Below are 27,568 nucleotides of genomic sequence, written 5' to 3'. Positions count from 1 at the left end.
TGTGTCATCCTCTCAGAGAAGGATGTGTGGTAGGGGTAAGAGGGTGGATTTCCTCCTGTCACTACTGGTTGAGGGCCTCATGTTTCCTGTTTTGTAATCTCTACATCAATACTTCATCTTATCTCCTTTATAAATCAGCAGGTTGTAGCAGGCAGCACCAGGGGGCTCATGATGGGGTATGAATCTATGTGTGCCTATGCCAGAACAGAGTTGTTACTCAGGCTGATTTACTGCTACTACAGCTCAGGTGGCTAAGATGTTGTTTTGTTTACCTCAAGGATATTAAAGCAAGAGGCAGCTTGATTTTCTGGTAGTGAATTCCCTATGACAACTAATAATAATAAAACTCGTGTGTAGCGCCAACACTTTTTTGTCAGAAGCTTCCAGCATGCTTTGAAAGGAAGCTCTGGCTTATAAAGATTTTACAGGAAGGGAAACTGAGGAACAGAAAGAAAAGTGACCTGGCCATCACCATCACCCCAGCCAGGGAGGGACTTGATGGAAGTCTCCTGAGAAAAAAGGCATCAGTAAAGGCCATGTGATAGTAAGGACTGACTGGGGAAGAATAACACTATTTATCTGTGCTGAAGAGAGGCAGTAATTTCTCCAGAACCTTCTCACAGCTCTTTGGAAAGATTTGGTACTAATGAGCTCAGGATGCTGTCAACTTTGTCTAAGTGCCAAGAATTAAAAGGCCAATAAAATAAAAAATGGTGGTGATGGAAAAGGCAAGGCTGAGACTCAGTATCTGATTATTAGCTGGAATATCTGTGACTGCACAGAGGGGTAGCAAAGGCTCCTCACCAAACAAGGGTTTACATCCTATTGTTGTACATCACCCCTTTGGACAGTAAAGGAGTTAAGGCCTTAGAGAAGAGTAATATTCAGGCATTTTCAATGGAAACAACATCTGGGGCTGAGAAGTGGGTAAATAATTAGGGTGAAACTTCAAGTGACCTCATCTGTGGGACTTCGATAACGTTAACAACAACTATTCTATCATAATGCATACAAATCAACTTTAAAGAGACTTCCAGAAGCTCTGTATTGCATATGATCAATTGTAATTCTGCCATTGCCCCATTGTTAAATTCCTGCATGGGTGTATAGAGCATTATTAGACCAGGACCTCTTTAACTACTCCATTATGTACATAACAATCCGTCTCATGGATTTTTCCTCTTCTATTTGCAATTGCCTAAAATCCCTGCAGCATCTAACAATAATAACTAACAGTGAAAAGCTAGACATAAATTCTATAATGGATAAGAGTTATCTTTTAAATGATTTAAGGGCTGGAAATGAGGAAGACAGCAATGCCTCTGGACATAACTAATTCTGCCTGCACTTAGACATAGTCATCACAACGTAGTCACTGTGGATGATTTACCTGGTCAATGCAAACAGACAGGACCCTCAAAATCTGTCACCAAAGATCTTGATCTGTGCTCCAGCAAAGGTACTTATCCTTCCCTGCTGACTAGGATGATTTAGGACTGCAGGGCAACTAAATCCACAGTTTATGGACATAAAATCAAGAAAAGTTGACACAGACTCAAGTAACCTGGGAACTGTTGTCCTATTGCAAACCCTATGGGAGAGGAGTATCCTGCATTTGTATCCTAGTTTATAAATGTGTCTTCATCTGTTTTGTGAAGGCAAATGGAAGCACAAGAAAGATCTGGAAGCAGTCTCAGAAATGCTGTTTAGTCAAGCTGTGGGCTGTACTTACCTTCAACATATCCCCAGCCTGGAAGCTCAACTCGTCTTCTCCAGAAGCAGTGAAATCAAACTTGGCAATGGCTTCCATACTGGGTCTTGGGGGCACAGCAAAGCTGGAAGAAATAATGTCAGATACTTTTCAGCATCTCTGAGCTACTGGGATTGTGGAGTCCAGCCTCTGGAAAGCTGATAGCCAGTGCTGTGATTTGTACGTGGAGAAGCACGCACCGACTACGGGCAGCCATTAGTTACTAGGCATGGAAAGACATGAGCAGGTAGAAGAGAGGGCATGGCTGAGGTTATAATTAACCTGAAGTCAGAACTACAAAGAACCAATAGTGTATGCTTATTCCAACAGATCTCTTTCTCTAGAGCAATCTGATGGGAAAAGCTTGTACAGACCAACTCTGTCACAGTTCCCAATAAAGCAAGTGACTCTGCCCTGCAACAGAAAAATGCATTTGCCCTCTGCAGTGACTGACTCTTTACCTCAAGAGTGAGTCAGGTAGGAAAAAACTGTTTGCAGAAAGGCTGTATTCCCTATTTTGAAGCAGGTAGAGGGTAAGCCTACCACAGTGTTGGTAACCCAGGAGCCTGAAATGTATCAGACAGCCTGCAAACCTAAGCCTGCTTTTCAGCACCAGAACAATGTGGCAGGGGAAGTGGCAAGATGAGCTTTGCTCCTTCACCACTTCCTGCTCATGTAACTCGGATGTACCCCAGCAGGACCATTTTTAATAACCAAGAGTTACCCATTTCCTATGGCTGGGTCATGTACCCCGCAGCCCAGTGGTGAGGCTGCCAGTGACATGCCAAGAAGTAGTACACTGCTGGCAGATACTCTTGCAGCACAGCTTCTGAAGGCCGTCAGACAACTCCAATATAGAAGTGATTTTTACAATTTCTAAGCTAGGTTCATCTGGGAACAAAGATCCTGAAGCTACGGGTTCCACTACCTAATCTCAATTCTCACTCAATAAACATCCAGTCTTTATGGCTTGAGAGGAAGTGCCAGCTCGCCTGATCCAAAACATTCTTAACCAGAAAGCTCTAGAAAGATACTGTACAAACAAATGAACAACCCTAATTAGGGTTAGGTATTTCTTATCTATTAGAACTGACAAAAGATCCTCAAAATATAAAGTGCTGATTCTGAGCAAGCTCCAGAATTTTGCCACTTTAAAATCAAAGGGCTGCTGTAACCCTCCTGCTTGGCAATACATGCTGTATTGTTCCTACTTTGACACACAACCCAGGGATTTAACTCTCTGTGTAACAAGGATCCAGGGCCCAGCTCTGATATAGCTCAACTTCAGCTGCTGAGAATGAGCTGGGAGAAAGCCTGCAGGGCAAAAGCTCTAGGACTGCACTAGCATTAGCCCAGGGATTCCAGAGGAAAACCACCAACATGGGAAGATATAAAATCTCAGAGGAGAAACAAAACTATAGTTTAGTTGGGACAGTCAGTCTAGCTGAGTACCCGTCATGAATCATCTGGGTCACTGAGCTGAGCTGTCGCTGCCATCAGTCCTGACCCAGCTGGTGGCAGATGTCAACCATGGAGGCTGACTCTGCATTTCTGACTGATGCCTGCAAGGAGTCTTTGGGTGCCTTTATGCAGGTGATATGATATGATAACATGTAGCCTAATATTTCATTAAATCCTAACTAGGTTCTGTGTGTCTTCAGAGTATAAAGCAATTTTTTATTGGCTAAGTTGTCTATTTCCTGGTTGCAGAGTTCCTTTGCACTTGACTAAAGATCCCTGAATAAAGTGATCCACAAGAGGGGCCATAATATCACTCTATATTAGTTCTGAGATTTGTTATGATCACTTCTAATGAAAAAAGTATGTTTATGTGCTCCCTAGTTGATTCTGTTAGCACCCTCTTTTTTGCGGCTTATGGGCGAATTAATATCCGTGTGGCTGATGAGCGCTGTGAAGCACCAAGGCAAATTTTTTGGCAGTCCACAGAGAGTTCTGCTTGTCCAGCATGGGTCTGTTCTAGAGCAAGTGGGGTTGCCTCAGTGCCAGGGCCTCCCATGCAGGTCAGAGTACGCAGCTCAGGTGAGATCTGCCGCATGCCCGCTATTCCAACCTGCTCCCTTTCAGTTCACATCAGTGCTGAGCCGTAATGCCCTAGAGCACATTGGTGCTTCCTTCTCAGGCTTCAGCTTTCCACCTATTCCAAACATTTTCACTCCCTGTTCTCCCTGCTGACCTACTAATGCTCTTTAATTCTTACTCTAGATACCTTTTGCAGATTAGGGTCATCCTCTGTCTTACTCTTATTCAGACATTGGTGTTACCCTGCAGGTGCAGCTCAGGCCTGATTTGAGAACCGTCCTCTATTCTTGCATAGACATGTTTGGAGCTTCAGTCTGTAACCCTTCACAGGCAGTGTCAGCCCCCTTGTGTGCTAACAGAGCATAGGGATACTAAATTGGAGGGGAACTAACCCTTAAGGGAACTGGTTAAACAATGATGCTCTTTCAAGACAATTGAAGAAAAATACTAAAGGAGAACTGCTTTAATAAGGGTTGTTTTTCAGTGTTTTATCTTGCAGTGGTGGCCTGTGCAGAGAGATCAGAGCCAACAGTGCAGATGGATCCTGGAACTCCTAAGTGCAGACCATTAATCCCAGCTTGAGGAAAAGAACAACTTAAAAACAAACTATTTAAATACAAATCCTGTCTTTGATTCTGTCCTTTTGATACAGAAGAAGTAGTGGGGGTCCTCTCTACAGGGGGCATGAGAGTAGAAAACCTTTATTTTTTCAATAACACAAATGTTAAAGGTGCTATTGGAATGTGGCCCACTCCAAAGGAGAAGAGTTTGTGAAACAGTTAAAATCTTCCCTCTCACTTCAATTTCAGCAACCCCAGCCTGAGGGAGAGACCAGGAGGCAGATACCTCTTCAAACGATCTAACGCATGGATTAAATGTGCCTTTCATTGCCAGCGGCTGGGTTTAGAAGTGGCTCAAACACCATCCACAGCGTCGGCTGTGTTGATAAATCAGCAACGCAGTAATGCTCTGCTCCTAAGCTCTTCCCCCACCAGCTACTAAAGCAACACTAGCCAATTATCTTGCCTTTGAACTCCAGCCGACCACTTTTCAGCACCTGAACTTCAAACCAGTTCTGTTTTTCTGATCCTGTTCCTCCCTCCATCTGAAACTTGAGAATCCCCACATGGGTCAGTGATGGGCCCTCACGAAAACTCCTCTGCCAGGAGCCCATTCTTTCCCTCTCTGCATGTGTGACTCTGAGCACCACCCCACAACACAGACAGACAGGAAAATTTTCACTATTATCATAACTTACATTTCTCAAGCACCTTTTATCCCAAACTCCGCTTTTAACTGCGTGATGCAACTCCTTTAAGCTTTGGATAGCCAAGGACAATGTTAGACTGTGCGTAATGTTCTCTGTGAAAATCACCTTTGTAGAGAGTTTAGCATGGAACATACGCAATGCTCAAAGAGGGATTTTTCAGTTCCGAGTGTGAGTTGGCCAATACCCGTCATTTTGTGCTGGCTTTCTGCACACAGGTGAATTTTCTCTGTGGTTCACCTTTGTAAGAGGGTGGATCCGAGGCATAAGGCTACAGCAGTTCTGTGGGACTGGTGCAACAGAAAGTTCGCAAAATGAAAAGTGAAAAGCAGCATGGCTTTCAGAGCACAAGGTAGGCATTTTGGTTTGGTGGAAAGCTGTTCCCTGAGCAAGAACATCAACATCTCTGTTGATTGAAAATGCCCAGGCCTAAAACATGTCAGCAAGCCATGCAGCCTGACAGCAGAGCCCCAAAGAGTTCAACACTGATACTCTACATCATGTTGTCGCCAAATTCAGCAGTAACAATGCCAGGGAAGGTCATCACCTATGAAGACTTGGGGACTGCCCAGCCTCAGCTTTCCCCAATCTCACCTACATCAGGAGAGCAAAATTACAACAAAGCACTAGCTTAATGGAACCATATGAAAAATGTTAATATTTATATGCCTGTATCATAAAAAAAAATTCACGCATCTCCAGTCTGAAGTTTCATCCAGTGAGGTTTTGCACCAAGATATACAGCACGAGCTACTGTGTCTTTGTTCGGCTCTGCAAGAACAACCTATTGGACTGATGAGCAGCCGGGGACAGGATTCAACCCTGAACATCTGTACAGAAATGCCAGATGACATTTCAGCAGAAACAATGGAGAAGGGACCTGTAATCTAGAAGAGCTGTTACAGATAACAGCTTTGTTTTCACCAGCTAAGCCACATACAAGTGGCATGGGAATATTTAGCTCCAAAAACACAAACCTCTTGCTACGGAGTTAATGGTGCAGCTTCACTGACTGTCAGTGATAAGAGGGTAAAATTTATGAGGGAGAACAAGTCACTAAAACACTGAGAAATTATACATTTAAGTCTTGGCTATTCTGCCACCCAGAGCAATGCATAGCATTTCAGCTGAGCCTGTGTGCAAACAAAATAAGCCTCCTAGGAACTGGATTCACATAACAAACAAATTTTCAGGACTCTATAATCAACAGCAATTGGTAAGAAATGCCCCAAACTAGGATGGTGCTTAATCTCCCTAGGGAACCCAGGTCTTCCGTGCTACTTCCCATCAGGACAGCTGTGCAGCAACATGGGAAGCTGGTGCCACAAGAAGCTCTAAGAGAGGAGCACGACACAGTACCGCATGAAACTGTGATGGAATTAAAACCCAAATCTTTGCTGCTGGAAGTGGGGACTGGGGTGGTGGGGAAACACCTCCTTCTGTTTGCCTCCTCCCTACCTCCTCCCTCAGATTTGGCAGAGGCAGAGGGATTTGTCCTGCAAAAGCGCTGCCCTGTCATGAAAGCTGATAAACAAGATGGTCTTGGGATCCCAGGCTCTGCCTCTCCTGCGCAGTGCTTCACTTTTCCTTCCAAAACTCCCTCTTCCTCCCTTGTACCTTGTCCCACCCAGCTCTCCCAAGTCCAGTCTCGGAGCCATGCTCAGCCCATACCTTGCAGCAGCTCTCCTCTCTGCTGGGAGATGCTCCTCCTGCTTTTGAGGTGCTTTACGACCTAAGGCACGGAAGAGACGGAGAGCTCGGGCCCCTCCCTGCAGCGCCCGTGTCACACATTGGTACGGGGCCCACGTGTGTGGACAGGGATAGTCAAGAGTGGGCATGGGGGACAGAGGAATGAGACTGTCACAGGACAGAGCCGGGCACGGACAATTTCCAGTCTCCAATGTCAGAAATATTTGGCACCCTGCACGTTTAAAATGGTGGTGCCAGCTCAAAAGGAGCTGCCCCTGGCTGCTGCTTCAGCCCAGGGTGGTTTAACAGATGAATAAAGGAGGGTCCCTCAAAAAGTGCAAGATCTACCCAAATAAGGAAAACAGAAATGAGCACAGATCTTCTGAGTTAACTGAGAAACCATAAGTCTGTTGAAAAGCATATCTTGAGGAGCTAGTAGCTAAAGACATAAAAACATGTAATAAAATAATTCTGAAAGACAACAGAAGCAGGAAGCCTGCCAGAATGTGTCTTCAGGGCTGACAAATGATTGGAATGTAAAAAGAATGCTCAAAGAAGATAAGGATGAAGCACAAAAGTGAAATGAATTCTCTACGTGCATGCATCTTCCATAGGGGTATAAGGAGGTCCCCACACCGGAGTTTTCTTTGCAGAGGAAAGCCAGTAGAGCTATTTCAAGATGAACAACTGGAATAAAAGATTTTAGGAAAAAATAGCAAATGAGCAAGAGTAAATTCAAGGATTTGATATTTTAGAAGTCTTGACCGAAATCCAAACCGAACATGAAATAATAAAGGCTGCACAATTAAACTGTGGCATACAATGCCAGACTTAACTAAGCCTCGGTACGAGGAAAACAGCCACAAACACAGTGTTTGAGATGTGTTTTGATGGGATGCAAGGTGCAGTTCTGACTTCTGTATGCCTGAAAGGGGTAAAAAGATTAATAACGAAAATAATTACTGTCCCTAAGAGAGAAATAACGTACCAATTCCCCCTCACATAGCTTTTGTAGAAGGAAATAATATGGCACAAATCTGAGTTCTTTGAAGGAGCTGATGAACATGTGGATATAGGTGATCACTTGATATAAAACTTGCATTTCTACATAATTTTTGATGAAGTCTTTCGCCAAAGACTCTTAAGAAAAGCCTCCTAAGTTCTCAAAGAATAGGAGGGAAGGTCCTATAGAGGATTAACAACTTTTTAGAAGTTAGGAAACAATTTGAATGTGCTGTTCAAAATATTCATAAATGATCTGGAAAACACAAAGTGATAAAACTTACTGATGAGAAAAAAATCCGGGGTAATAAAAATTAAATCGGATCACAAAGCCTTGCAGATGGTTTTAAAAATTCTGTTGAAGTTCAAGATGAATCTCAGTGCTGATGGCTGCAAAAGCAACGGACGTGGGACAAAAAACATAACTACATGAACACAGCAATGGACTTAAATTAGCAGTTTCCACTTAGGAAAGACACCTTTGAGATGCTGTTTGAGTCCTACCAAAGTGTCAGCTGAGTGGAAGTCAAAAAGGGCAGGTTAGGAAACATCTGGAAAGTGATAGAAAACCAGAAGGCAAATGATGTCACTGCACAAGTCCCTGGGGCACCTGCTTGAATATTTGTCACTTGAATAAAGCAGCTAGTTGTCATCCCTCCATCTCAAACACAAGGACAGTAGCATTAGAAATAGCAGATAGAAAGCAGGAATGGGAAGTTTCCGGACAAGAAAGGACCAAATCAAAGACTGAGATCCTTCGCCTTTAAAAAAATGTCAGAGGGATATATGTCAGTTTTGGAAATAATGAGAATCATGGAAAAGGTAAAGAGGAAATTTTTATCCATAATTTCTCATAACTTAAGCACTAGGAGTTCATTCCAAGAGTGTCAGAGTCTGGGAGGCAGTAGAGAAAGAAGCTGTGAGTGTGTGTCCTGCTCTCACTCTTTCCCCAAACAGCTGCTGCTGGGTACAGCATCATGGACTGTGTGTAACTTTAACCTGACCCAATTAATCCTTAGGAGCTGTGGCACTTCACCAAAACACACCAGAACGTGCCAAGAGGACTGGTCCAGCAGCGGGCTGGTAGGTGGTAGTCCCTACACACACACCCACACACACCACCTTTTGGGGAGGCAGTAATCTCACTGGAATACCTGTAAGTTAAAACAGGGGTACTATGAAAATTATGAAGCACTCAGAGCAGTCAGGGGTAGATACAGTGAAAACTCCCTCTGAACAGGATGATCTTGAATATATTTTCTGAAAAAATACACAGGTTCAGAAGGCAGGGGCCTAAAGGAAGAGTACAGCAGTTAACTCTTGCCATGTTGTGAAAAGTCTTAGGTGTGGCTATCAATACACGAGAAATAAAAATTTCTGTGCAGGAAGGTAGGACACCAATCCTCACAATCTTCTTGGGTTTAAGCTCTGTACTTCTTTGTGGTCTGTGAAAGGCATGACAGATTGCATTACGTTACACACTGGAACGACCTAATTTCTCTGTTTTCTTCCATGATGTGATCTAATGGGCCCCCCAGCAAGAGCTCTGCTGGTGACTTGTCACTCATGCTTGCTGCCTGACAATGTCACAAAACACTGCATGGATTCCTGTTATGTATCCAGAACTATTGCATTATAATATTAAATCTATTAAATGTCAAGCCATAAGAGATGTGGCTTTCTATACTATAAACAAAACAGTCAATACTGGCAAGCTCCCAACACTGAGAAAGGATAGGAAATAGGACAGAATTAGGAAATAACTCTCTTTTCTTTCTTCTCCATTTCTGTATATTCCTCCTTTGTCACAGTTACAGTAACACATTAACCTCTTCACCTTGCAGAATACGTCTATCACAACTATGTTGAAAAATACGAAGAAACATCCAGATACTTCAGCCATAAGTAATGGAAACAAACCTAATGGGAAGGACATCAGACTCCATGCATCTGTGTTTTAGCCAATCTCTATAGACAGCTGAGTAAAACCCAGCCCAGGCAGACAGGTTATTCCACAACTACCTGCTGCAGCCTTCTTTGTCATTATCTACTACTCACACAATCCAGACAGGATGGCCAAACCATGGCTATTATACAGTCTGAGAAGACCTGGATTTAAAAAGCTTGATGCAGATAAATTTACACCTGCTTTTGCACTTTGGTGAGTGACCCAAAATAGATGCATCTGCAAACATGTCTGAAAACTGCCCAAGAATGCACTGTCTCACAGAATTTTAGTAATTTCTTGGTGGCCTGAAATTTTCAAGAGAAGAATCTTTTTCCAAGATTTTTTTCCAATTTTATTCACTTCAGTTTCTATCTGGGGAAGCATGCAGGTAGCCAGAAAAAAAAAAAACCCAAAAAACAAAGGGAAATGAAAAAGCAAAGAAGAAGGACAAAGGGTTATTTCCAACAAAACATATACATCAAATATTTTGTCTACTCTGAATTGAGTTGAAAATATATGAAAAATTAAGTGACCAGCTTTTGTTACCCTCAAGATAAACTGCTTCCCCATGTTCTTAGTTTGCCTCCAGAAAGAAACACCATCAACAAGGGAAACAGAAGTCAAAGTGTGGAAACAAGGGAGATTTCAATTGTTGTAAGTAATTGGAAGTGGTAACTCAGCAACTGTGGAATTGGGAGCATCAGGACTGTAAATCCACATAAAGCTGAACATTATGAATGGAAGCTGTCTAGTCTTTCCCAATCTCCCATCTATTCCTGTTCCCACATTCAGATATGCTGCACACAGAGCAATTCCTCCTCTCACAGCTTTGCTCCCTGCGAACAGCTGCTCAGGCTGTCCACAGTGACAGGTCATTAGTGGGCAGTTCTTTTTTTCAGGACTGAGTGCACAGAAGTGGCAGTGCTATAAAAGCTTCCCTGCAGAGCTCCATGAACTGATCTGGGAAGCCCTCTTTCCCAATGTGTTTGCTGTGCTTCCTGTTAGCAGAAATTGTCTTGAAAGCCCTGTGTCTTGTTGCTCACCTGCAACAAGTCCTCTTTGATCATGCCCCAGGATTTTCAAAAAGCTCAGTCATCAGCATCAGTTGCAAAGCTATTGCTATTCTAGTGCTGATTTTGTCACCATCACCCTCACAATCCACATTCAGTTCAGCTGATGTGACTACAGCCTACTGAGCTTTCACAAGTGGTACAATTATTTCAATTAAAGGTTGAATTGAAGCCAATTCTCTTACAGGAATAAGCTTTACCTGTAAAGTACTGTTCTAATTCTGTGGCTGTTTATCCACCAGGAGAGTGTACAACTTTTCTGCCTGGTCCCATCCATGTACCACCATTTATTGTGAGGAGGTGTGGCTTTAATCCTGAACAACAGTGCTAACTTGCTACTTAATTCATACAGCACTTCCCATCATTCTGCAAATTGATCTCTGAGGATACCCCCTACAGCTGAGGAGCATCTCTGCACTTCTGAGAGATTTTTCTTTGGAAGTTTATGGCTAGGATCCTCTACTTTCCTATTTTAAAGAAGTACTGGCAAACTTGATGATATTTACCATTTTCATCAAATCCTTTCAAACCTGCCAACTTTTTCTTCTACAGCTCCTACTCCATAATTCCTGCTACTGAATTATTAGTGTCTCTCTAGCAGCTTCTTGATTCTAACCAGTCAGGTTCTTTACCTTCTTCATTTGTATGGTGATTACACTGAGCCAGTTTTGTGACTCCCAAGATTATAATTTGGACAGCAATTACAAGACCACAAGAATTGAACTGTCGTGGAACCGACTGCAGTACTGGAGGAGGAAGGAGGAGATTACAACAGAGAAAGGGACGTTTGACTTATTTTTCTTTACTACCAAATAATTCTTCTGGATTTCCACAGGTTTTCTTTAACTGTTGCACTGCTGCCCAAGAGTCCAGACAGGAAAAAGTGCCTTACAGCTTCTGTGTTGCCAGCTGCTCTGAGTGCACCTAGCCAAAGCATGCCTGCTGTGTTCTGTAGTGTTCCATGTCAGAGTTTCGAGCTTGGGCCCATGAACTGGGATTCAAGAACTGGCTATTGGGACCAAAGAAGATCCAGCTCACTGCCGAGGAGGCCTCTGTTCACCACACAGCAATTTGTACTTTTCACTTGGAAATCTGGATGAATCTGCAAGCCCAATGAAGGCTGGAGACTACAGAACAAGATGAATTGAATGCTTTCCTCATAACAGCACATTTTCTATGGCTGCCCTACATTTATCTCATCTAAGAGCAAAAAAGGGAAAGTTACTCAGGGCAGAAGACCACAGATCCTGTAGCCTGACCTCTGGTCTGGAGCCTTCCACCAGCAGGACCTTCCTTCCTTCCAGCAGGACCAGTTTCTGATCTTCCTCACCACTGAGAGAGGTCTAAGAAAACTTTCTTCTCTTTGCTGGTCTCTTTCAGAGCCTCTTAAGTGTTAATCAGTTGATCTCCACCATCATCATCTGTTAACTATAGTAAGGTATAACAGCAGCGAATTTGGCACATCTCACTATATAATACTTTGTACTAATTTTTCTTTACAGTATTCTAATTTTAAAATGCAGAAGCTACTGTGATCACTGCTTCTGTTAAAAAAAAAGAACATCTTCTCAGTCTTTACAATTTATTACCATCCCTTCTGAACACTAACAATTACCAAAGTAAGTCCTAGAAGCTGTTTCAGTGGTGCCCTGTACATCCCTGGAAGACAATGTGACAAGAACACTGGAGTCACAGGTCTAGGCTTACGATGATGGCTAATTTTGAAATAACACTTAAAATTTGACCTACAGATAAGCTAAGCAGGGGATATCAAGCCAAATCAATGTGGGTTGCATGAGCAACACACACAAAGATTTCCTTCTTTGCCGTGTGTAAAGAAAAGAGAAGGAGAGATGGAGAAAAGAAAGGAGTGAAAGAAAAGAGACTCTAATTTAGTGATTTGAATCCAGTGCTGGAGTGTTCAACAAAACAAAATCCTTTCCAGGATTTAAATTTTCCTTTGATGAGCACCTTTTGACTCAGTGGGATTTGCAAAGCTGCCATTTGAAGCTAGAGAAAAGTAATCTCACTCTTTATTTCTTCCCCCTTCCTGCACTACACCCCTCTAACCATGATTAATATATCTAAACACGCCTGATTAAGCCAGACAGATGATGGGCCCCTAATCTGAACTGATCAGGGCTCTGGAGCTGCCAAAGTGAGCCTGCTGTCTCTCTATCAGACAGAGCAATAAGGGGTCGGTAATGCAGCCCCATTAACTGCTTCCTACAGAAGGAATTTTCCCCGACCGCTCCTCAAGAGCAGACACTTGAAGAATGCTGCCTGATGGGAAGATGCTTTGAATCGTTTCTTTTAGCACAACTGTGGAGCAGCTCCTTCTCAAGCCCTCCAGACAAACAACTAAAGTATGAAAAATGTAGCCACTTCCTTCTATGCTACTTTCTTTTAAATCTCCTCATACCTTATCTTGCTAACTGCCTCTCAATTTTTCTCATCTTTTCTTGGTAAGCTTCAGCACTGACTGATATATGGTGCACTGCAAGTGTGTGGTTATCAGAAAACCAACCCTGTTCCCACTGTGCCTGTGTGTATGCAAGCAAGGAATTGGCTTCTGTGTGCTTCTGTTGCACTTAATGAATTCATAAAATTTAGGGCTGCAACAGACCACTATGATCAATACACCATATCAATATACCAATGAACTGCCTGTGTCCAACATATTTGCATTAATATTGAAGGTTCACTGAAGGATAAATGGATACAGGGCAGAAAAAGAGCAAAATGGACACCTCTGAATTTGTTCAGGTATCTGTGCACATGTACATATGCCTGCTTTTATGTGGGTGCAGCCCTTTTTGCAATTTTTATCCTCTGAGATCTACTTCCAGTAAAAGACTGCAGTCAAGAGGGATCAAGTGGGCATCAGGCCATGTCTGGGCTCTGTGAAACCCTGTGACTACTTATCCTGAAACTGGTCTTTGGTATAATTTGAAGTACCTTCAAAGCTTCTCTGAATCACACCAGCTGTGATCAGCTCCGGGGAATTCTGCTAGCTGCAAGTCAGACAGAGAATTATACTTCTCAAATCGATCATAGAAGAGACTGGGATGAAGAGTGATGATATATTTCACACATTTATGCTACCAGGGAGGACTTTTCAAAAGTCACTTCCAAAGCAAAAGAGTAAAAACAGAAACAAGAATCTGGTAGTATCAGATCTGATTAAAAACAACCAACCACAGGCAATAAAACCTGTCTAAAATTGAATACTCCAAGGTGCTTAGATATTCCAAGGTCCTTTCCTTGTATTTGGGTTTCAAAATATGGGAAAGAATACTCAAGATTAATTATTTCCAACTTTGACTGTCAGAGAGAGGATTCAAAAATACATAGTTTCCAGCATGCTGTTCTATAAATCCGAGATCTTGCCCTGTAACTAAGAGCTGAGGAATTCTGGTGTTCATGCAGGTCTGCATATGAATGCACACTGGAAGTGCATGTGAATGTTAAATTTCCTTTGTCTATAAGCTATCAGGCACTTTGCAATGTGAAATGGAAATCTAGGGAAAAAAACCTGTAAATATTTGTGCTAAAATAGGAGCAAGTTCACCTTATGTCATTGGTCTGTTTCCACAGCATTTATGAAACTCCTCTTTTCTATGTAAAAGATGGAAGATGCAACAGAAGGCTAAAATATCTTTATTTCTGGGCATAGCACAGAATTCATTACATTAAGGCATTAATCCAATCTAGTAAAAATAATTTTTAATCTTATATTGGACTCTGTATTGGAGCAATACATTTGAGTGGGATATTGAAAGAAAATGCTATGAAAATCTGCTAGTATATTCATCTGGGTACAAAATACTGTTTCCAATCAGCTACTGCATGTTTCTTTGATAAGGCCAGCTGATAAAAATTTGTGTAAAATGGGAAGAAGAGGAAGATCAGTGATTAAACTGCTATTTTCCTTGTGCTTTTTTTTTTGCTTTTTTTTTGCTTTTTTGTTTGTGTGTGTGTGATTAGTCCTGCCATCACAGATGACTGTGCAAAATCTGGAACACTAGTACTAAAATTAATCTGTGTGATTGTGTGCCAACAGACATGATTTTGCACAAAGGTAAAACAACAGTTAGCTCAGTAAGAAAAAATAAAGTTTCTTTGTCCTTTTAAACATAAACCCATTTTTTTACAAAATTTCATTTTACTGCAAAATTTGTAGGGTGAAGTTTGCCTTGCCTCTTTTCCTTTGTATGTTTTTACTCTCCTCTTGTTCTTTTATGAAAGAATGAAATACAAAAGTCTAGTTCAATATACATTTAGCTGTGATATTGTAAACACAAACATGGGGAATCTAATTACTCGGTTTTAATGGTCCTCTTATCTTGGACATGTTACACATAATTGCAGCTCAGTCACCTTTATTCTTAGAAGAAGTGACAAACTGATACACATTTAGGCAAGGACAGAGAAATTGAAATGTTGCCAGTGGAGTCTGTGTTGTGGTATAATGAGTACAGTTGTGATACCTTCATTGCATAACGGCCCCACTTGCATATTTACCTTTGGAGTCTCTTTGTTGTATTAACTATATTTTTGCTGCTTAATGGGTCTTCACAGCTCAACTTCCATTGAAACGCAGAACCTCTTTTACAAGGTCTGAGTGCTACAAAACCTCCTTTCTATAAATTAAAGTCAGCCCATTTGCATCTGCATTTGGGAATGGTTCTGAAAGGGTTTTATAAGAAATCAATTACAATAATTCATACATATAAAGATGCAACTGCAACAGTCAATCCAACTTTTCTTCTCATTATAAGATGTGTGAATGCCAGCTTGTTACTATTCCTGGGGTTTTCTCTGCACAGTGATTGTACCATTTTAAGTAGAAGTGTGGAACATATTTCATGTTTGTCAATGCATTTTTTAGTTCACTTGGATTATGATACTTCTGAAATTAAAGTGCAGCAGCAGTTCCTGAATGTTTTAACATGTAGACATTTTTACTCCGAATTAGGTACAACTCATTCTTGTTTATCTTAATCCAAAGTCAAATTATATCAAATTGGAATGGGTTCTTATTATCTGGAATAAAACCAGGTCATACCATAATGTAAGAATGTTGGTTACTGAACTAACATTTAGACTGAAACCTAATTAAGCACAAAAAAGTTCCTTATAGGCAGATCAAGACTGACATCCTACATTTCCCCTTCCCACAGCATGGGCACCGCCATGGCAAGGAGGTTCATTGGAGCCTCTCTGCATAACCCTTGTACATCCTGCAGAAATAATCATGGTCCCAGTCCCTCTGTGAGCAAGTAATCAATTGCTGCTCTGCAGCAGGGAGCCACACAGCCTTCAGACTATTCAATAGATTGCATGTGGCAAAAAGGGAACACTGTGCAAAGGGTGTGAATGAGTCATTCGACATTTCAGGTTGACTGAAGTCATTCTGCTACATTTATTTCTAATCTTGATGTGCTATCCACATTTGCATATTAAGCAGGATGGTAAGAAAGAGATTTAAAGTATTTGCTACAACACATGCATGGAACACAGCAGACTGCATGTGTGTGAGAGTGAGAGATTACATGCATGAGTGGGGGAACACAGCATCGTGTGAAGTGCCTCCTGTGCCTTCACACAGGAGCAGGCATTCTACATGCAAGCCTGAACACATCTCAGCAGAAGTTATGTTTGAACCTGAGTTATCTCCAGGGAACTGAATATAAAGGAAAGATGTTCATTGGCAGTATGCCTGAAGAGAGGAATAAAGGTCCCATGAGCATACTTCAGGTGATGTGTGTTGTGTTTTCTTTGGCAAATACAAAGATGAATGAGCTGGTCTGTGTACACTTGAAGGTTAGCTGTGTGCATGGGGGTGACAAGGAGCACCCCTATGCATGAGAAGGTGTCAGCTGAAGCTGGAATTTATTTATTTTCCAAACACCATTAGCAGTGAACCATCTCCTTAAAGACTTCCATGGAAAGAATAGATGGCAACCTCTCAAAGTATTCCACTGTAGATGCACACCCCCCCCCCCCCTATTCTGCAAGTTATTGATAGCACACTCAATTAACCTTGGGGAGAGAATACAGAATGGACATTGTCTCTCTCAGTTTCAGTCATTCTTGCTCAGTGACACAGTTTGCATACAAAACACTGAGGAGCGTAGTTAAATCTCCAAGTAAAAGTGCTTTAATGAAAACAAAAGTGCACGTCCATGACTTTTGTATTCGTATTAAGCCTTGTAAGCTTCATTATCTGAGAGCCTAAATGTTGGACCAAGTCATTGCAGATTATATCCCATTAAGTAGCAAGTGCAATTCTAGTTAAAAAAGTTTAGAGAAAATGTTCTCTTAGATTTGTTTGGCTGGCAATTGCAGGCATATTATTGCAGCTCCAATTTACCCACAGTGCTTGTATTGGCTTTGTACAGAAGACAAAATGGAGTGAAGTAAAAATCCAGTTTTATTAGTAAGTCCACTTCAAGGCACACTTCTTGAGGAAAAGGTCTAGCAAGCACTGGAACTTGTGATGCAGTTAGGGGAAACTCCACATCAAAGGCCTTTGTGAAACCCATGAGGGTCTTGAGCAGCAGTGGGAACTCCAGATGTGCTGAGGATATCATAGCTTAGGTATTCTGGGCAGAGGCACAACATGATCTACAACAGCTACAAACCAGCTCACAGATTCCCTGAAAACTGGCTTTGGTCCTACCAGCTCACTGAAGCATAAGAGTATGATTGTTTTACCTTGATTTTCTTCTAAGACTGAGAAACCAATGTGTTCACATTTAAAGAGGCCAGGTGTTGCATTCGACATCACATTATGGTCTATGAAGGAAGGAAAGTGAGCTATTTCTTCCACAACACAATAAAACATCATGCACAGCTGTTCCTACAAGACATGTTCCAGAATACACTCTGCTGATATCAGTGTTGTCATCTAAGGATCATCTCACGAGGAAGAGATGAAGACAAACAAAAAAAAACCCCAACAAACCACACACACACACAAAAAAGAAAAATAAATAGTTGGACTACTTATTGTGTTACATCTTTTCTCCTTAGCCTGTCACTGTCTTTCCTATCCATAAGGCAAATCACTCGAAGCAAATGGCATTTTTCCATACGGTGTTCTGTAACAAAACCCAGTGGGTCAGAGCTGTCTATAGAATCCTACAATAAGTAGATTAAAAGGGATTTGTGGCGATCCCGCAGCCCAAGCCCCTGCCCACAGCAGGGTTAATTTTGAAATCACACAAAATGAGAATATAACCTCATCTTTCTACAGTGACTACTCTAATGAAACACAAGTCTCATTCAGGTAGTGATATAAATCATACACATGCCTAGATTAAAGACATATGAAAATCATTTAGGCAAAAAAGCTTGCATTAAATTATTTGAGATTTCCTTTCAATATGCATTCATAAGATGGTACTGACTGCAGTGTTAGACTCCAATTATAAAGCACATATTATCAAAACACACACTAAAATGAGGCTATCATTACAATAATTTCCTGAATTCTATGTCCTGAAGGCCCTCATTACATAGTTTCAAAAATCTGATTATTTGTAGATGGAATTCAGGAAGCAATGCAAAAGAGGAAAGAATGGGAAAATTACAAACTGGAAAAAATGGTTACTTTACTAGGCATGGTGGAAAACACTGTATGTCATGTACATCATACAGCCTTCAAGAAGCTGTTCCTCTTCTAAATACTTAGGAACTCTGCAGAAGAAGGTTTTGAGAGTCAGAAACTGTAGGAACTGTGCATTTCTTGTCCTTCAAGGTTCATTTTGAACATGGCAAGGCTTTTCTCACAGGCTGTGCAGTGAGAAAACTGCCAGTGGCAGGAATTACTCGTCACAAGACTTAAACAAGGCTCGTGCACTGCTACAGGGAGATTTAACCAAGCAAAACAGGGATTAATGTGATTACTTCCACGATGAATGAGATTAATTTTTTCCAAATGGAGTACATCTAAAAACTTTATCAATACTGCAATTCTGCTTCCATACAAAAAAAAAATAAAATCAAAACCCTATTATGCTCACTGAACTTCCATTTTCTGCTCTGGTCTCTATCAGTTTCTTGTACTTGTATCTACTTTACTTGCATTCAGATTTAAGGACTACAATGTTCAGATTCATTACTACTGCATATCTTGCTATATTTGATTATGGTAGGCTGTCTCTTTCATCTTGACAGATGAGCCTTGTTTTTTAGTTTAGCTTTACAAAAACTATTTTACTTAATAAAATTATCATCTTTGCAGAAGAAGCTAATCCACAAATATCCCCAAAGCATTCACTGAATTTAGGAATACTGTTTTCTTGGTTGCTCTGTCCGTTGGTGATTGGACTTTGCTCATCTCTGCAATGTAGAAAGGAAAGCGGTGGATGCTCAGCCCTTCCAAAGCTTGAGCCAATGAAGCATCCAAGATTGCAGAGCAGAACATGATGCATTCAAAAGCACTTCCTAAAAGTATCATGCCAGCATTTAGATTGGAAAGGAAAATAACATTTCAAAAGAACATTCTGGTCATAACTAAAAACTGTTTCAAGCAAAAAAATTAAACATACAAACAGAACTGTTCAAAACAGCAGTAATTCATTAGGAAAATAACCACTGTTCATTCCAAGAGATTCCCAATGCATTTCACAAATCATCAATTCTATTCAGACTCACTTTGTGTATCTGGTATCCTGATAGACTCCATCGGGGTGGGGATGCAGCAGTACTAGACACGGACCACACTCTGCTGTATAGCTTCTCCCTGGTGTTTTAAAGAACTATAGCTCTTCCTTTGCCTTCACTTGCTAAAACTACCCAGCACTTTAATTAAGAAGCCCTGTTGTGAGCTCTGGTGTTTTTTCCTGCAGCCTCATTGAAAATATCACTTCTCTGGACATGTCTGGTATGGGTTAGCTGAACTGGTAAGTCTGAATGTTGAAATATGATGACTGCGTCCTTTGACCCCAGCCTTACCCGAGGGGGCACCTCTAGTTTGGCTGCTGCTTGCTCTGACTCTATTTGTCCCTTCACCTGACAATTAAATCCATCCTCCAGTGCTTTTCAGCAGTGCACAGCAGGTTAGGAGCAGAAGCAACAACTGCCCAATTAAAACTGAAATGTCAGATATGCAGAAGGCAAACTGTAATCAAACTGACCTGCCTGGGTTATCAGGGCAAGATGCCTTTAGGCTTATGCAATTAGCTGAAAGATAATTGATGACCACAGGCAATCAACCTACAGACGTGGGTCTTGTGTGTAAGAAATGTGCTCGAGCACATCACTCAGTATTGACTCAGAGAAAAAGGCTTGACTCTGTTTGAGTCACTAAAACCACCTCCTAAAGCACTGAGGTTTCCCTTAGAAATCTCCCTGAAATTACCAGCTGAAATCACAAAGTGTTTAGAAGACTCAAAGCAGTGGCTACAAGTGTGCTACCATTCCCAGTGTCTCTGCAAGTTATGGTATGCAAGAAATGGTAAAATCTGTTTAGCTGGCTGTGGAGAGCAAAGGATCCTTCAGTTAAGGGTGGTGCCCTGATGACTTATTACAGTGAGACACTTAAAATAAAAGCAGGTGTGGAGAGCTTTAAGGCACTACCAGAGAGACAGAAATCAAGCCAGAAAAAGGAATTTTTTTCTGAAGTACTGAAACAACTGCTCTGAGATAACACTGGGAGAGGCCCTCATCCAAACATCCCTTCATCTTTCTTCCCTTCTACTTCCCAGTCTTCCTTTAGCCCTCTCTTTAGAAAGAGCTTGCTGAGGCCTGGGTTTTCTTCTGCTATGACTTTGCCTGCATCTCAAGAACTGATTTGTTCAGCTGCTTTTCTGGTTTCTTTTTTACATCAGGACAACTACTGCTTGTTAAACTCCCAATGGAATTATTGCCTAGCTGTTAGAGGTACACCTCCAAGGAGGCATATTGCATTGGCCACAGCTAGCTACAATGCCATGAAATCACCTGTGCCTTTCCTTCCCCAAGCTTCCATACAGAGCAATACACCTGGAGTAAACCACTTGACTATTACACACTGCTTGTTTTTGGCAATGAAAATATAATCTCTAGGAGTACAGAGCCTCCAATGTCAACAGCATCTGAAAGTCAGTTGAAGCTCTTCTGTAAAAGAACTAATTAATAATAAAGCTCAGGATGCTTAAATAACTGACCCTCAAAAGCCCTGGAGATTTAAGAAAGTATTTCTAAACCCATTCCACAGTTGCAATTATTAATGAATGATTAATTTCTACAGACATCATCTTGTGCTTGCTTCAACCTTGTTTGCTCCAGTGACTTCAACAGTCAAGGGGAACAGTCAGAACAATGTTGAAAACTAGTTAGAAAATAAAAATTAATTAGTATATACTATGGAGGTACTTGCCATGTCTGTGTACCTTCATCTGACCTGAGTTTTGAACTTAAAATACAGATTCAGTGGTTTTGCTATGTATGAGAAGCACAGCTTACATTAAGAATTACAGCATCAGCTGTAAGGACACATAATGAATTTCCTGAGACGTGACATATAAATCCATTAATTAATTTACTAAGTAAAATTATTCTTAAATATGAGTTTTTAAAGCAACTTGGCACTTAGGGTCTATTATTTTAATTGTTTTTATAGCCACAATAATGGAATAATTAATCCAGATTTTGATTCTAATTAAAGATCACAGAAATCTTGTGTAGACAATACTCAAAGATTTTTTCTGAGGTTTTATTTTTTACCTTTATTATACTTTATATTAAATTTTTTTCTCTTCAAAAAAAACCTCAAGGTTTGATTTATTCCTTCAGATGATGCTACAAATGCAGCTTTTAAGACACCTGAACTGCTCACAGTTGGAATGATCCTTTCAAAATGCTCATCACTTCACACCAGGCTTCTCAGTAGACAGTAGAACCTCCACCACCCTCCAGCAGGAGCAGCTGGCTTCACTTCTGCTGGAAACAGAGGGAAGCAGCTGCTGCTTGGAAAGGGGAAACTCTCTGTGAGCAGCAGTGTCAGCCCCACTGAGAACTGCCTTGCTGCGATGTTGTGGGAAAGGAAAAATATTTTCTTGAACATCGTTTAAAGCACATCTGACAACACAAACATCCAGAGGTGTTCATTATTGAATTGGCTCATTACAGCAAATGGAGAAGAGAGTGTTAAACCTTTTAGGCTCACAGTACAGCTTTCATTACTTGGAGTACAGGACACAGCAATATATGCTATGTCAAACCAGTAGGCAAAGGTTGCAAGTGCTGCACATGGCCTCTGCTGAAGGTAATAACATGATTGTGACACTGCTGATGTAAATTTTTGCAATGCAATATTGCCTGACATTCATCCCCTTCTAAGAATGTAGAAGTACTTGACGGCTTCAATGAATTAAGATTAACCTTCTGTCTAAGATGGGAAAGTGTTTACAGACTAGACTCAGTTTTCTTTGAGAGCTGAGGAAATTGTGAGGGTTTTTTTGTTTTGATAGATTTAATCTCAGAGATCTGAGATTAGATAATTACACTATTAGAATTATCAAGAAAGTGCGGTCCAAGCAGTGTAATGACAATACAGCTTGAAACTTGATAATACCACTTGAAACTATAAACTAATCTCCCTGACAGAATTAGAAAGCATTTCTTCCATCCTTGTGTGGAGGTCTGCATGCCTGGTTCACAGAGGGTTAGGTCACCTTTCTCAGAATCAGTATTTCTGACCACTAGTAGAGAAGTGTACTGGATGTGACAGTCTGATGTGGTACAGCAAGTGCCATGTACAAACAGTGAGAGGGAAGCCTCAGTGTCCTGGCTTTAGGCACTCTACACATAGCATGAAAAACAATTACCAGAGCCCAATTATGCACACAGACAATTTCAGAAGTTGTTCCATATCCTAAGATAATCCCTGTTTAGGTTGCAAAAATTATGGAGAGTTTCTCCTGTGCCAGAACTCAGCTGTATCTCAGAGTGCCTCTGACCTGGAAACATGATGTTATTTATGTTGCTAGATTTTAAAAATAAAAAAGGAATGCCAGAGTTCTGAGGCTTTAAGTTTGTACTCTACAAGTTACTGGTGGATTTTTCATGATGAGATAATAAAAATAAAAAAAACTGTGGAACTGGAAAAGAAAGACTAGAGAATGTAAGGTATACAGTGCCTCGGGGGGAAAAAAATGGCATGTTATTAGTACTGTACATTGCTCCAAGAATATAAAACCATTTATAAAAACAGAATGAGCTGGGAGAGAGAGGAAGGATGGATCTTAGAGATCCAAGAGAGGTAAGAAAGAATTTCATCATGTCTTAGCACGTGATATTCATTTACGTATTTGGCTAATTTTCTTTTACCTCATAATATTTTGCAGTACTGACCTCTGATTTTAGTGCCAGGATAATTCTTAGCAAGCTTATTCCTCAAAAATTAGTCCCTGCTACTTAGATATTATTTAAAAGGTACTTTAGCATGGTTCTCCAATTAGCAGAACAATTATAAAAAAAATAAAAGGCTACAGGAAGAATTCAGACCCTTCCAAAACATTTTTTTTTTTCATTCTCATGTATCTGAAATCCTTCTAGAAATAGTAGACAGCAACTATGCTTCAGAGAGAGCATTCTGGGCAAAAGTCAAAAGAAAAGAAAGACATCCTTCCTCTCCGAAAGAATACCCAGTGGGGTAAGTTCAACATCCCCGGGACAGCAGCGCTCAAACATCAGAAGCATTTGAGTAAAATATCAGTCCCCTAGAAAGGCTGTACCATGGGAATTAGTTTGTGTCTTGAACCATGAAAATTACAGTACACACTTTTGCTAGCCTAGCTGATGTGTCTACCAATTCTATTCACGTTTGTGCGAGTCTCTTTCCTCCCTGCCTTTAAAAAAGTGCTCATTTGAAATTGTATTTAAAATTACATTGTCGTTAAATAAAATGCAGGAACAAGCGGGCCTTGTTTAGTGGTGAGAAGAGTAGGAATCCATTTTCGAAGTCCAGCTCAGTTAAAGATTTGCTGTGCCTTCCTGGGCAAGTCACTTCGCCTCCCTGTGCTGTAGGACGCATGTAAAAAGTGCAGTGCCGCCACACATGAAGATATTTAAATGGAATGGGGTGCCAAAACCCATAATATCACCTTCTCAGGGCAGCAGTTTATTTTTGCAGATTGTCAAGTTAGGCTGGTACAGCTTAAGTGCTTCTGTCATCTCAGTGTCATCACACTCATGTACGTGGGCCTGATTATAAAGTGAGATCATTCATACTCACCTGTCTTAAAGGCTGGGCAAAACGCCCATCAATAGGCCAAAATGTGTGCAGACATTAAGATGAAAGGCTTGTGCAGGGAAGACAAAGTTACTGATGATCATATACTTCCTTTCTTGCTGGCCAAGTATACAAAGACTGGTGGCAGGCTAAAAAGATGCCGAGGACTCCTTCAAGGGAGCTACAAAATAAAGATTTTTGAAAGATATCAAGGGACTTATGCATAACATTTGTGCTGACTGAGATATGGCTGGTAGGCAGCCCTGAGCTTTAGATCAAGAGTGTTGCCATCATTATATTGAGTATATATGTGGCACTTTGGGACATGGCTTAGAAGTGAACATGGCAGTGCTGGGTTAATGGTCAGACTCAATTTCAGGAGGTTTCTCCAACCTTAGTGATTCTATGATTCTATATAGCAATTTGAGGAACCGGAAAAAAGACGGAATTGGTACATTCTTCTTAGACCAAAACCAGACTCTGGAGATGAGGAAGAAAGGTAGATGAAATCAGGGCCTTATTATATTATAAAAACCTAAACAAACTAAAACAAACCCCAAAGACCCAGGTGTATCAACTGTTGGGAGCAATACTTTCTTAGTTCTCAAACATGTGGCGTTTTGTCAGCCACGGTGGGTAGGTTCTTCTAACTAATACCAGAGAATGAACTTGCCAGTGAGTGTATTTTATGTTCTGTGTGTGTATATATACATACAAACACACACACACACACACACACACACATATATCTATATATCTATATATCTATATATCTATATATCTATATATCTATACACATATCTATCTTACAGCTCCACTAAGAGGAGAAGTTCAAGTGAAAATAGCGTTAAGGGAAGAAACATAGGGAAGAGAATGAAGATCATTTTCATTGCATCAGACAATAAAAATAAACCATAAGCGACTGCCTACAGCAGTAGTTCCAGCTCTGTAGCTTAATAGCAACCTCTTGCCTGCCAAACTTCCAGATATTGCTTGTGGCTAAAGAGAGCCACTGTCAAGCTGAAAGTTGATTGGGAAGGCAAAGTGCAACATTGTGCAAAGGACATTACAGCTGCACTGTTGGTCCTGGAATCAGCAAAAACGGAGGGCATTGGTGTATGGTTGCAAGAGTAAGTGTAATCATCAGGGGAAAAGAAAGAAATTCCATGTAACCAGGTAAAGGAAGACAAAGTTTGAAGAGGAAAGTGATGTCTCTTACTAGAGTAATGGCTATATCTTACAGAAAACAGACAAGCTTGCAGACTTGCTATACCTTATGCAAACTAAAGTAAGAAGGCGTAAGAGATCAGGACAAACAGCCTACTTGAGCAGCCGAGCCCTGTTTTTCTGAAAGTTGCCTGTTTTGCCCAGGCAGATCCGTCAGTCTTAACAATTTTAGGAGATGTGTGCAGAAGGGTGTGGAAGAGATGAACGTAAATCCAAAATGTAGACAACAAAACTAAGCTAAATATAGCTGTGTGCATTTCACAGTGCATATCCATCCATCTCCAGGTTATTCTGCTTTCCTGATAAAAACGGGAATGACAGTGCTTGTTTGTGCCTAATCTCTTATCCGTGGGATTGTCAAGTTTGAATACAAGAATGAAATAGAAATAAATTTCACTAAATAGGAAAGTAAAGGAATTGCTTCACTGCAAGAGCAATGCATTTATTCACTGAGCCAGTGCTAAGAAAACAGGTTTCCTCCCTATCTGTTCCACAACTCATTTTGCCATCACATCATAGCCAGAGCCAGAGATTTTGTCCTATTCAGAATCCTGGGAGCAGAGGCTAAAGCATGAGTTTCTCTCTTTTCCACTTTCAGGTGGATGATGGCACTGTTGGCTGCACCATCTACGAACTTCCGTGCCAAAACGTAACTGGTAGGCAACTCTTTCTCATCCCAAAGCCCAGTTCCTCCTGCCATGCCCTTTCACTAAAAACTCAATTATTTTTAAACCTTCCTTCACCAGACAATTATAAACATGACAGGCTCTACTGCTGCTGCTGAAGAGAGTTTATATTATCATTTTTTCTACAAAAATGTTGTACTGATAGGATGCTACTAACTCACGTCTTGGAGACTGATGCCCTTTTGCTCCTACAAGGCAAGTATTATGCACACAAATACGCATGAAACACATGCAAGACCTTGCATACAGCTCTATAGCACTGCAGTCTAAAGATGTGTTTCATAACTATATTGCATGTTATACTTACAGTGCATCAAAAAGCTTCACAACAACATTAAAAAACAATTGAGGAAAAGTTATACTCATGTCTGAACCCCTGAGAAACCACCACATTTCACAGAAGACATAAGAGATCAGGAAAAACAGCTTACTTGGGCAGCAGAGCCCTGGTTTTGAACAAAAGGAGGGTCAACAATGCCAAATCTCCAGTTCCCAGAAGTATTTTTCTTTCTAGGCATCTTGCCCCTTTCAGTATGATCACAATGGGTGTCTCAGAGACACAATGGTCTGATCTCTGCTAGAGAAACCTTAAATTTTCAGGGAAAACTGGTTATTTCTTTGCCCTGTGCTTGTGATTAATAAAATAAAAAAAATAAAAAAAAATCCCACTCATTATTTCCTTTGCTCTGTTCCAATAAATACACTCCTCCTGAGCACAGTCCTGATCCCCCACTGACAAGGAGAAAAACCTGATGCACCTGTAATGGAAAAGAAAACACAGACTCTCAAGCCTTGCAGATCAGCCCTTGTTTAACTCTGTAGAAAATGCAATGCTAATTTAGCCAATGCATCTACCCCTAAAACTTAGAGCAAAAGAAGCAAGCACCCAAGCAGATCTGTACCTTTGCAGCAGGTTACACTCTGGTCTTTCAGGATCTGTGGTGGGACAAAACAGTGGGGGAATGGCACGAGTCTCATAACAACCTGTCTTCAGCGCAAATGCTTAGCGAGGACCAAAGTCTGCGGGGCCATGCGGGACACACAAATCCCCGGCTCAGCATCTCAGCCTCTCCCTCGTGAAGAGCAGCCAATCGAGCTGGCAGAGTGCAAACCACACAGGAACTCACAGTCACAGCAGCTTATTGAGCTGGGTATGGGACTCAGCTTGGTGTGGTTTTACTCTTACTGCGAGGGAAACTGCTTGAGAGCGGTTTCTCTGAATGCTACAGCTGTGCTGGGGCACCTCACAACTTGCTGAATGTTCAGTTAGTTAACATATCTGTGTGGAAAGCACTGGCCCCTTCAGATATTAGCAGTGATCCCCAAGAGCAAACCATCGCAGGTGTCCTAAAATGTGTCCTCCTCTCTGTTATGGGGGCACAGCAGTGGCCATAAGCCATCAGCACGTGAATTTGTGGAGCACCTCTCCTGCCATCCATCCCCTGTGACATGACAGAGTCCATGAGTGTGTATGCACAGTGCACCCCTAAGCTCGGATGTCCGTAAGCAAACGCAGGCAAACGCAAGGATCATCTTGTGCCTGTGTAGGCACAGGCCGAGAGGGAGTTGATGTGAGAGAGAAACCAGGATTTCACCAGATTCTGCAATAAGTGTGAACCAGGGGGCTGTCTTCAAGCTGTGAGAAAAAGTGCTATAAAAATGTG

At 41.2% G+C, this 27,568-nt stretch overlaps 1 protein-coding gene across 2 annotated transcripts in view; it reads right to left on the bottom strand.

The window, feature by feature from the left end:
* GRAP2 (GRB2 related adaptor protein 2) overlaps positions 1-26,958 on the bottom strand; it is a 39,210-nt gene extending 12,252 nt beyond the window's left edge. The window contains exons 1-2 of one of the 2 annotated variants that reach the window (XM_005527640.3): positions 26,807-26,958; positions 1,733-1,835 (exon numbers count right to left, since the gene is read on the bottom strand). In XM_005527640.3, coding sequence (XP_005527697.2) covers positions 1,733-1,810 — 78 coding nt within the window. In that variant the 5' untranslated portion in view covers positions 1,811-1,835; positions 26,807-26,958. Of the gene's footprint in view, positions 1-1,732; positions 1,836-6,728; positions 6,800-26,806 lie in introns of those variants that run through there. The other variant, XM_014256571.2, reaches the window with a different exon arrangement.
* Between the last annotated feature and the right edge of the window lie 610 nt (positions 26,959-27,568).

Source organism: Pseudopodoces humilis, chromosome 5, assembly GCF_049639895.1.
Source record: "Pseudopodoces humilis isolate 2021_Gansu_Grassland_sample_001 chromosome 5, ASM4963989v1, whole genome shotgun sequence".
In the NCBI taxonomy this organism is placed as follows: Eukaryota; Metazoa; Chordata; class Aves; order Passeriformes; family Paridae; genus Pseudopodoces; species Pseudopodoces humilis.
The sequence above is the reverse complement of the archived record's forward strand: the minus strand, read 5'-3'. Positions and strand labels throughout refer to the sequence as shown.